The sequence below is a fragment of the Eurypyga helias genome, unplaced genomic scaffold, assembly GCF_000690775.1.
Source record: "Eurypyga helias isolate BGI_N326 unplaced genomic scaffold, ASM69077v1 scaffold6356, whole genome shotgun sequence".
NCBI lineage: Eukaryota > Metazoa > Chordata > Aves > Eurypygiformes > Eurypygidae > Eurypyga > Eurypyga helias.
The window spans coordinates 127,894-140,068 of record NW_010257179.1 but is presented as its reverse complement, the minus strand read 5'-3'; the positions used below and the strand labels follow the sequence as shown (position 1 = coordinate 140,068).

The window sequence follows — 12,175 nt, the reverse complement described above, 5'->3', positions numbered from 1 at the left end:
GGGGATTCTGTATAGCTTTCATTCGGTAGCACTAGATATAATTTTTAATTCTTGTTTCACTAGAATAGTTTTCAGGATAAAAACGTTCTCTTATGCAGATTAATAGAAACACTTTTAAACCAAACTTATTTAATGGGCCATGGGATAATAGGGAGGCACAGAATGCAAAATGAAAAAAAACCTAGGTACTGAAAAACCTATGTAATTATGTACGTCAGAAACCTTTAATTATTATGGGAAAGTAAAAGCTAGAATAAAGGGTACAATGCTAACCCAAAAGGTATCAATCTGTGAGGATTCCCTAAGAATTTGCTTTTTATTTTGATTGACAAATATGGAGACAGAAAAAGAAGTTGCATATACATTACATCTGATGCTCTTTCTTTTTTGTACTTAGGCTGGGAGGTGACACTGAAACCTGTGTTTCCATCCTCTGTTTTCAATTTCTTGGGGCATTTCTTAGTTATTGAAGACCTTATTCTACTTGTTTCTATTATCAGAATGTATGCCCAGACAGTAGCTGCCTTTGAGATGAGAGGATACTTCTCTACCCAGTAATTTCAAGCAGTATTTAGAAAGAATAACGTTATACAGGCATAATTTCTAAATGTATTTAATATTAAAATAAATTAGTCTTCCTTTTTTTAGCTTTTTAAAAATAAAATGATTTCTCTAGTTCCACAAAAGATCTGATAAGACCATATAACTTTCAATTACCAGCGATGACATTTTGCATATGTTAGACTGTAAGTAGGTTTTATCACCCTGCCTAGGATAGAGCTCCAGGGAAGATAAGTTAGTTACAGACCATTTTCCTCTTTGAAGTTTCTGTGCAAAAATTTTCAAAGCTTGTGATAAGGTAACTTTTTACAGAAAAAATCTATTTTAAAATAGTACTGTTGTTTTTGGCATAAAGCGATGTTTAATATGAGAAAATTTATCAGAACCAGCACTACTTTGTGTTCCAGATAGAAGATTCTGTGCTATTTGACATACATGCAGCATTACTTAAAGTATTTTCACTCTTTCTCTTCCTGGCATGTAAGATTAGCTTTTTAACAAAATACCACACCTCAGAGCAAAGATGTTTCATATTCATCTCTCTGTTTCATATTGCTGTCTTGCTCTGTTTTATTATAATTGATTAACCTCTCGCTTCCTGTTACCAGCGTTGTGGAGACCACTGCCGCATAAACAGAAAATCGAAGGGCAATTGATGTTTAGACAGGAAAACATTTAGACTTCAGTAAGTGTTGAGCTTTAGCCTGAATAAAGTCTGTTTTACTGAATGTCATTGACTGGCAAGATCTTCTGGAAAGGAAGAATTATGCATTTAAGAGTGTTACCTTTAATTCCTCATTGAATTAATTGATTCCTTGAAACTACATTAAAACCAAAGATGCTTCATGCAGAAAAAATCTGTTATGAATATCGAATACATATGTACATAGATGAGACATAGTGTCTTTCATATGTTATACATGAAATACACAGTCCCCGACAAACGGTTTTTACATGAACATATGGAAGCTTTGCCTCAGAAAGTTGTATAAGATTTGTGAGAAATCAGACAGCAGCAAGAACTTCAGAAGCACGTAGAAGGGTCAGTGCAACGTTTCTCGTAACGCAATGGGGGGATCGTAGGGTGATTTCAGAGTGCAAGGAGTGGAGTGGTACCAGCGGTCTGTAGTGGGACTGCTGCTCTTCCTTCTGTATTTCAGTAACAAGGATTTAGGAGACTGGGATTTTTAGAGAGTCAGCAGTGATCTCCTGCTGATGTATTCAAAAGAGAAGATAGGATGATTATGTTAGAGAAGAGGATTGAGGCCTTACTTGGATATTCCAAATTCTGAATGAGATAGCTTCGTGAAATCCTGCAAGATGGTTTAAGGCAGAATTACTCTCCTGTCTCTGTTAAGGAACAAAAATTAGAGCTAATCAAGGGCCAGATATTTGATTTAGAATGAACTGCCTAGTGCAAATAGGTACCAATTAGATCTTAATGCCACAGAGGGATATACAAACATGAAGTTCTCAAAAATAATGTTTACTTTTGTTGAAAAAAAGAAAAAAGCAAGCTGTTTTGGGCCCAAAAAGTAATAATATGCTTTATAGCTATGTTGGCATGGGTGGGTCTGACATGCGTTCTTCACCCTTTACCCTGAGATTTGTGTTCTGATGCAGCGAAGGTTTTGCTATATCACTGCTCTTAGGTTGCTCCTTCTAATAAGACCCCACAGTGATAATCCAAGTGGGGTTGGGCTCGCACAACTGAATTGAGGGAAACACCTCTGTGTTGGCCAGGTGTACTGCGAATGCATTGGAGGCTGTGGCTTTCCATGATTCCCTGCATATACCATGTTTATGCTGAATAGCATATGCATGCGTTTTTGTAATGTAGTGACGAGCTGTAATTTTATAAGACAACTGCTTTTCCATCTATATCAGCAAATACAAACACTGCTACGTTCTTTTTAATCTGCATAAACAGATCTGTAGTTCTGCAAAAGAATTTCAATCTGCAAAACAAGGGTGGCAAAGCTCTAAGTCCACAAGAACAACATGGTTCTGCCTTTGAGTTAAATCAGTCAGGTATTAATTTCATAATTCTTGGTCATGCCTAGGACCCAGCCAAAGAACTGCCCATACAGTCCTGCAGGTTTGGCTTGGCTTGAGAAACTGATGGCCAGCAAATCAAATCAATTAAGACCAGCTAATAAAATTATATTAAGTACTTCCCCTTCCACTGATTTGACCCAGATTTTTAAAGTCAGTCATAAATTTTGCGAGTTTTGTGATTAGTCAACAATCCTTTTAATAGTTCATGTATGTTATTCACTGTCTGATGTTCACGTATATTTCACTTCCAGTAAGTATTTCTCTGCAATGTGGAAGATTGAAGCAGGGCTGAGAAAGAGAGGGGAAAAAAAAACAACCCTGTAATTTTAATGAAAAAAATATCTGTGATAAGTTAATTTCTGTGCCTGTGAGGGGATCTCTATGAATTAGACAACGAAAATATGGGGTTTTTGTCTTCCTGTGTCACACCTCTCATCCAAAAGCTCCCATAATTTTACAGATAACAGAAAGTGTTATAGTAACTCTGCAAAATAAGTGTGTACCACACTCTCAACACTGAAGGATCAAGCGAGGGCATGACAAGGATGAGGGAAGGCTGTACCACAGGTGCCAAGCCGGGCATCCAGCGGAGAACCCCAGGGTAACGCCCTGGTAAACATTCACAATATGCTTTGTGGTTTTCAAACAGGAAAATAGAGTGTTACATCCTAATAAAAAAGTGATTTTGTTAGCAACGTACCTAGTGATCATTTGATAAACTGTAGAATGGCAATGAACTTTTTTTCTAATTACCTCAGAATTCACGTGAGGCATTTTCCCCCGCTGTGAATAGGTATGAAGACAAACACAAAATAAACCAGTATGTTTTGAATTACAGGAAACCAAAATGCTACTGGTTTAGTTAATATTGTATTTCCATAGATTATGTATATAAACACTACGAATACTGGATTAAAAAGGTTACCTTTAGTACTTGCTTGCCCTCTTACCAGTGTATGAAGACTGTATCAGGCAGTATCCTGTATGTTTGAATTTGATTCACCCACGCGTGGGTTTTTCTTTTGTTTCTACATTTTTTTGTTCCATGTGTTTTATCTGTGGAATGTGGGAGGCTTAGGTGGCTTCTGTTTGGAGGAAGGTCCCTGTAAATTCACCAGGGAGCCATAAATATTTCAGAATAACAGGTTGTATAGATTTTTTAAAAACTTGTATGTGTTATATACTAATTTGTTTTGAACTTTTCTATCCATGAAACAATATCTTCCCAATTCTGTCACACCTGTGCCCCTTCAGTACTGGAGGATCTGTAGCTGCGGTGATTAAAAGCCAGGTTATCTGTTCACTCGTTCTTACAGGGGTACAAAGACATAGGGTACTACTTGGATGAAGAGCTCGTTGTCGCTGTCCAGAGAGGATGGCTATGCTTCATGTGTTGCATGATTCACCACCTAAAGCATAGCAAAATTATTTGTCCTGTTCCAAATGGCTCAGAATAGATTTTTGCAATTGATTAAACTCAAATTATTTGAGCTGAAAAGGATTTACTGCTGCTCAATAGCAGATAACTGCCTCTTTATAAAGGTTGCTTAGGTTTTGGGAATTACTCGTTGTGGCCTGTGTGACCAACATACGGTAGATACCAGAAGAAAGAAAATACTGAATTTTTGGGAAATAATGATCACATCAGTGTCATTATTGTAAAACATAAAGGAGGCATAAATGTTAAAAAGGCATAATTCATCAGACCTTATCATTTAAGTGAACTCAAGATCTGACCCAAAATAATTGCCAGGAACAAGTCAGCCATGTGGTACTTGGCCTGCCCACAGAAGAATCCCTAAGAGCGAAAGGCTTTGCATTCGGAAACATTTCCAAATTCAGGAAATCTCCTAGAATTTTTTTTAATTACTATGTTTAGCTGTAAAAATAGGAAATACCTCTCTGGGGAAGGAATTCAGAGTAATAAATTTGAGGATTTATGTCACTAACAACATATAGATGATTATTTGTCTTGATACTTGGAACTCCCCCACAGCTTTTGTTTTGTTTTGTTTTGGTTTTTTTTCTGCACAAAATGTTTTTGTAGTACTGTAGTACACAGTTGTCTTAGCTGCTACATCAGAGCATAATTAAAACCTCTAATGACAAAGTTTAATAGTAATGGCAAAACAGGATAAAGCAGCATTCTTCATAGCAGCAGAGCAGTTCTGCTTTGGTTGCTGCATACCTGGGGGTGTGTGACTGTCCCCTGTCCTGTTTCATCTTACGGGACACACACTTTGCTGTTTGTGGACTGATGAGTGGTATCCCATAAACTTAAGTCTCCATCTGGAGATTAGACTACAGCTTTTGTTTCACTGCTTCTCACTTATTAGTCTTTGAGGTCTTAATGGTGATTTTGGAAGAAGGAAATCATTGGTTTTGTATGGCACTGTTTTTCTTACTGGCCAGTGGTAGAAAAGTCAAAGTATTTAGCAAATTCTCCATTTATTACAAGAATCTTTTGGATAAGTGAAAACAGAGACTGGTGACAGAAGAGATGCTGTAATTAGGAGAGTAAGTTCTTGTTGGTGATGACATTATATGTACACATATAATGTCTGTTTGTATATTTTTATTCTTGGTAACATTAGGAAGCATAAAGTATAAAAGCATGATGGTACATGTGCAAAAACTTTCAATATTATTTTGTGTCTTTAACATTCATCTTTTGGATATTGCCTATGTCTGTCTTGGGGGTTTGTTTTCAATTTTTACTTTACAGGACTTGCCAAGTATCTGTCTTTCATCCTTTGACTAGGTTCAGTATTTTTAGGTGTGGCAAACTGCAAGTAAACCAGACCATAACAAGAATCACATGGTGTTTGCTGGCCAAAGGAGGAGGTAGTTATTTTGTCAGATGTTGTGTAATGCTAAAGTTTAAACCAATCCAGGTGAATATCTGAGAAAAATATTCATAAAATGACTGGGGCTGTTCAGAATAGGCATTATAGAACAAGCTAGACCTCACTTCTGTCCAAAAAAGAAAAAAAAGGAAAATTGGGGATTTTCTGATCAAGTTTAAAAATTATTGTCTTTACTTACTCAACTGTATTTAATTTTATCCATAGCTGTGTCTCTTCTGAATGTCATGATTAGGAAAACTCTTTAAAGAAATACAAAACATAACAAAGACTCCCAGAAACGTACATAATAGCTGATTGCATGGAATTTGAGGGTACGTTTTGCTGCGCTTAATGAAAAAGATCTTGCAAGAGCCGATACCCACAAGTCTGCTAAGGGCTTTGGCTGTTGTTTTCTCTACTGTCTTTGTGTTGCTGAAAAGCTGATAATCGTCACTGCTGCAGGCTTAGGAAGAGTTCAAGTGATGAAACCACAGTGTTGCCCAAAGCCTATGGTGTGAAGTGAAGTAGAGGAGGCAGCTGGTAATAGTCTTCGTATTGTTCTATACTTTTTGCAGGCAGCTTGTTATGGAAATAATGGTCTTTACCAAGGATTGTGAGATGAGCACGCTTGTCTGCATTTTGTGATGAAATCTGTTCACATTGACTTATTTGGGTGGTACAAAAGTGCACAAGTTTCTGGGAGAAAATTCCCCATAGGGGTGGAATTCTCTCCCAAGCAATAGCTAATGGAAGTGGTGTAATGGGCCACCACATCGCATAAGAATGCTGCCAAGAGAAAGGGAGGTGTCCTGAGATTGTGGTGAAGCAAAGGATAGTAGTATGAAAATTTTCAACAAATGAACTAGGGCATCCATTAGTTGCTCTAAATAGTACCACTGTTCTTGGATTTATTCCCCATTTTCTTGGTGTCAGGCAGAATTCTGTGTGCAAAAACTCGAAAGTTGGTTTTTTTTTTTTTTACTTCTCCACCAAAACGTGAGGGTTATGTACCTGGTTAAAGTGCAAGTGCAAGGCACAGACTGGGGCAAAAAGGTGGGATTCTGGACTACTCAGTTCTCGTGTTTCTCCTATAGTATCAACAGTTTGGAGGGCAAGAGGGATCCCACCTCAAGTCAGCTGCTTGCTATCCTCTCAGTGCTTAAGTATGGTATACGAGGCAGTCTACTGTCTTTCTTATCAGACACTTTCAACTGTTTCTGAAGGTTTTCTAGTTAAGGGAGTAATTAAGGTTTGAAGTTAGTGCTGCAAAAATGTCTGTTGTGCTGCTGAGGAGTAAAGGATATGTTAAAGCGTGGGAAACAACTGGGTTCAGTAAATTGCTTACAGGAGATACTTCTAAAAGCCACGGTTGTGGGCTTCAGAGCAGTTCTGGCAGCACAACACAGAGAAGGCTCTGACTTTTCTGTGCAGACAGGAAGACTAAGATGCTTTGGTATGAGTTTCATGCTTGAAAACTATCCTTTTGTTTTGGATTCTTCACTGTGGCCTGATGGGATAGATTTGCAGCCCAAACAACAGCAAAAAAGAGCATGGGAACTTACAAAGATACTGCAACACGTTCATCTGCAAAGGCTTTGAATCCTACATCGTAAGACGTATACTTTGCTGGAATATGATGTCCTAACTAAGCCTGGCAAAACACCAGCGTGTTTGCTTTCTGAGTAATTTGCCCTAATGACTTTGAACCTTTTTGACAAACAACAGTAATATTGTTAAAAGACTCTGGCAGAAAGCTTATCCTTTGCTCTCCATTAGATGTCTACAGAGATTGTTGCTTTCTGCAACCATTCTTTCAAAGGAATGCATGCTACTTGGGTTTTGACACCCCTTCCCCTTGAGCTGATGTTTTTTTTTCATTTTCTTCTGTTTTCTAGTAAGTTCATTTCACATTAAATAGATTGCTCCATCCAAGGATTTTTAGTTCCAGTGTATGTTGGAACTTCAGTTATATGAAATTTGGTTGAGTCAAGCATTTGGTGGGATTCCTTCTTGCACCCTTCTATGACTACATGAAGAAGTTATAGCAGTGTATGTGTATATACCTTACTGTCCTAGGGTAATACCTTGGAAGAGCTGAAGGAAAAGTGTCAGGTGACACTTCATCTCTTATATTTGCCAATTGCTGGCAAAAATGTTGTCAGGGACATTTTGTAGTTCAGTTCCATACAAATTTGTCGTCACCTAACCAAAAGCAACAATGAATTTAACTATTTTGTGCAGGCATCTACCCGGCATGTAGTCACACTTGAAAAGCCCCAGGCGCTATGGTGTGTAACAAAGGAGCCAAATGATGCCCTCCTGGAGCATTCATCAGTCAAGGAAAAACTATAGAGCCATTTTAAATCTGCTTCACGGTAATTAACACAAAAGAGATCCCTGTACCAATCAATACTTCTTAGAAGGGGGCTGGGGAGAGCTTGTGCTCTGACGATAACTAACGCTGCTGTGGAGGGTGACTGGGTAGAAGTCAAAGGATGCTATAGACAGCTGCCTGCTGATGGGCGTTGAAGTGCTAGCAACAGTTTGGAACCCCACAGAGAAAAACGTTGGCTAGATGTTACAGTTCTTTGAGGATCACTCTGTTTCTGAGGAATTTCGGGCTTAATTTTTTAAATACGTGCCCAGCTCCCCGTAGGGGTTGTGTGCCCATTGAGATTTATTCTGTGGGACTCTTACCTACCGACAGGCAGGCTGTCTCCGTGGCGTCCCTTACCTCCAGCTGTCCCTGAAGCTTTTGAAAGCTGCTAATTATTGCTCAGCTAATTTTGTGGGGGTTTTGTTTTTTAATTCTGTAGTGGGTCTCTTTTGGGATAATGGGGGGATTCCGAAACACAATCCTCAAAATTATTTTTATCCTACTGGCTGCTGTCATGGTAACTCAAACCTAGAGGGAATGTTGTTCTCAATTTTGGTGGGATTTTTCTTTTCTTAAGGTATATGTGTTTCTTTGTTTTTTGTTTTGTTAATAATTACTGTTCTAGCTAAAAAGCACCCTGAACCAGTGAACCAAAACAACAATAGAAACGCAAAGCAAGATCAGAAATTACATATACCAGAGCTACACTGATCTTGCATCAGAGATTGTCCTTTTTGGATACATTTGAGCTCCTCTGAAATCAAACCCAGGATATTTATCAATTCAAAAGCAAGCTCATCACGGTTATTATCTACATGAACATGAAATACCACGTGAGTCACAGGAATTAAAGGGTCATGCAATCTGTACTCATACATTTTTTTTGCCTTGTTTTGTAAATATCAAGTAGTTGGAACTTGAATTAATCATGTGTCTGAGTTAGAAACTCAGAAGGCGTGAGCAACATTCTGAAGTACAGTGCTTTATGTAAACACAGCCAGGCTGACCGGCAGGGGGAAAAAAAATCCAAACATTCAAAGGCCGGCAACTGGGTAATTCAATCACCCTCGCCTGTGGAGGCATTTTGCGCAGAGAGACTTGAACTGTACATGCTAGGCAGGCTGGCTGTGTGCTGGAAAGCAGCTCCCCCCACCCCACCGCCATTTACATGCATAGCTGGCCTGGTAGGTGTAAAAATAGACGGGCAGCGCCTGAATTGGAAATGGTCACTGACTGCTGCCCGCAGTTGCTGGGGTTTCGGGTTCTCCGTGGCACAGGACTTCTCAGGGAAGGGAGCCTGGGACGAGCGGCCAGGGCAGTGGGGCACAGGCGGGATCCTCCTCCTGGGTCGTCGGCTGTCCTTTGGGAGCGCTGGGCACCCGCTGCGGCAGAAGGGCAGTCCCACTCGTGGGGGTTAGCAGGACTGATATGGGCAACGCACCGATTTGCCAGTCTTGCCATTCAGATAAGGGTTTGAGAACGCAGGGGAACATGCAGGACTTGGATAAAACCCTTGACTATTATGGATGCAACAGTGAAGAAAGTAAAGATCCCGAAGCCCTGGTAAGTCTTGGCTGAAGAAAACAGGAATCAAAGGGGAAAATTAATATCAGGGTTGTGCATGTCAGATTTGTAAAGGATCTCTTTGCTCAGCCTATTAGTTGTGATAGCTTGCAGTATTCGGTGATTATTTATGATTGTGCCTGCATTCAAGCTTTGCTTTTTTTGTTGTGACTAACTGTAATTAAAAAGCAGCTGCTGCTAAGCTGTGCAGTCACTTAAACGCATTGTCAGCTACCAAAAGGTTTAGGTATATGGAGAGAGAACACTGTCCGTGAAACAAGTCCTTTAAATGAATGGATGTAACCAATTATCCTAGTTTACGCAACAGCTATAAATGATCCCTCATCAATCATTCTCAAAACTTGAAGGCAGTAACTTTTCCTTGAGCTGTTGTCTGTCCAGTACATGATAGGATTTGCTGTGTTTGCTGTAGAGCCAGACCCCCAGGGATCTTTCTGCAGATCAGGGTTACAGTGAGTGGAACTGGGCACAGACAGCGGACTCACACTCTTGTCCGCAGGACTTGCAGGAAGGATGATAACGGTAACGTCAGCATTTGCCATGCAAAACTTGTATACTGTCTATCACAAATGAAGTCCCTCTTTTCTCTTTTTCTTATATTTTGGGCCTCTGCTTGGGATATATGTTATTAAATGTTAATTTCATTCAAAATTGGCAATGGAAAGGAGGCATTGCCAGAACTTCTGGCAGAACAGGAAGATCAGAAAAATGTCAAAATATCCAAATATTATGTTCTCCCACATTGATCCAAAATAAAATTGTTCTCAGGTCAATACTGTGTGTTACACTTGCATGAATTACTGCATTATAGAAAGTGCAGCTGAGATGGGTTGCAGGTTTGTACGGAAAGAGGCCAGAGGAACTCCAAGCAAGCAGCTCACAAGAAGTTCTGCTTTGTCCTAGAAAATAATTTTGATGCTGATTTGGTTTTCTGGTAGGAAATTCTTTTGGCTGAGATTTTCTGACCAGTTCTGCTTCTTAATTCACTGACAAATGTTGGACCAGTTCTTCAGAAGTAAAGCTTTCTTCAATGTGAGGAAAACCAACATTACTTGAAGAGTGCCAGAACACTGGAATGGGTTGCCCAGAGAGGTTGTGGAGTCTCCTTCTCTGGATATACTCCAAACCCACCTGGATGCGTTTCTGTCCAACCTGCTCTAGGTCAAACCGCTTTGGCAGGGAGGTTGGAATAGATGATCTCCAAAGGTCCCTTCCAACCCTTAGCATTTGATGATTCTGTGATGTTTCTAAAACGTGAAATTAAACCATTTCTTTGAGCTCACTGACTTTTTTCTCCAGCATTTCTGATGGGAGTAAAAAGTGAGGTCTGGGGGAGGGACAGTGCAAGCACAGGACTTCCTGGGGCAGTGGCAGGGAGGACAGGCCTGCCTCCATTGCTGAATATGTGGATTTTAACAGGCATTGTGATATTTCCCTTAAGGTGAGTGGCCTGAAGGTGTTTGTGAATGTATGGAAGTTCCCTGTGACACAAATAAGCCAACTCTGAAACAGTTCTCTCTCTGAACGTGCAGTCTCCAAGCTGCCCTTCTGCATAAGGTCAGGTCTGTGAGGAGGCAGGGCTGGGCCCCATCCAGCGGCATGTGATCTTTGCGCTTGTGGGGCACTTTTCCTTTTTTTTCCTTTTTTTACCCTGAATACTTTTCAGTCAGCCTTCAGAGCTTTTCATAGCAGACAGAGATCAGGCACTTTGATAATGTCTTTGATGCATTCAGTCATAAGGTCGTGGCTTTATGTGGCTCTGGTCAGGACTGACAGACTTGCTTTAGAATACTTGTCTTTATTCAGACAGTACAATACTTAGAGGATTATAAAGGAAAATTGCTGTATTTCCCCAAGAAGGTTTACAATCTCTTTTTATTATTATAATTCCTTACAAAAAGGTTATAAAATATTTTTAAAAAGGTCTCTGTATAAATTAGAAACCTTAGCAAAGTTTTGTCCTGGAGAAATTTTATTGTATTTTTCCCCGAACAGGAATATAGGATCCAGCACAATACTTATTTAGCTCTCCATTTCCTATGCTTTTATACAGCTGTAGCCATGCTCAGTGTCTTGGTTTATGAAAGAGTGCCACATTGAGCTGAATATGACAAGTCCATGAATCTTGTACCCAATAAAAGGTTCAGAGTAATTCAGTTGATATTCAGCCAACTCAAATGGCAAAAATTGCTTTGCATAATTGAATCTTTTCTAAACTAAAACCAAATACGCTCTGCTGCTTCAGGTCTATCTTGCTGAAGAAATCAGGAATGTGTTGGTCTGACTATCCTGAATTGTCTATAACATGCCAAATAACTATCAAATGGGGACTCAGATATTGATACTGAGTTCATACTTGAAATAACAGCAGCGTGATAAAAATCCAACCAAACTACTTCATAATCATATATTATAGGTTTAATTACTTTTTCTTTTGATGTGCTGAGTTGGAGACATCTTGAATGACAAAACACTGGGGTTTGTCACATTCACTGTACATTAGCCTCCCTCTTTACTTGGATATTTAATTACATTCCTATTTGCTCTTGAAAGTGTATGATCCAGTCTTGCTTCAAAGTGGTGGAATTATGTCAGGATCATGTTGTATTGCAGACTACCTAGGACACACTGCACTTTGAGTTTCAGGATGGGATCATTTGAAACTCCTACTGTGTCATTCAGAGGAGGAGTTTTCTCATCCTGATCAGAGTAGTGGACTTGGAAGTGTGGACTTCCTTGTCGTCGATCG

The 12,175-nt window shown here is 39.5% G+C and overlaps 1 protein-coding gene across 1 annotated transcript in view; it reads left to right on the top strand.

The window, feature by feature from the left end:
• Window positions 1-9,333: 9,333 nt before the first annotated feature.
• ANK2 (ankyrin 2, neuronal) overlaps window positions 9,334-12,175 on the top strand; it is a gene marked incomplete at its 3' end in the record, with an annotated part of 130,717 nt that continues 127,875 nt past the window's right edge. Inside the window, exon 1 of the mRNA XM_010153912.1 lies at window positions 9,334-9,405. Within this exon, the coding sequence (XP_010152214.1) occupies window positions 9,334-9,405 (72 nt within the window). The remainder of the gene's footprint in view (window positions 9,406-12,175) is intronic.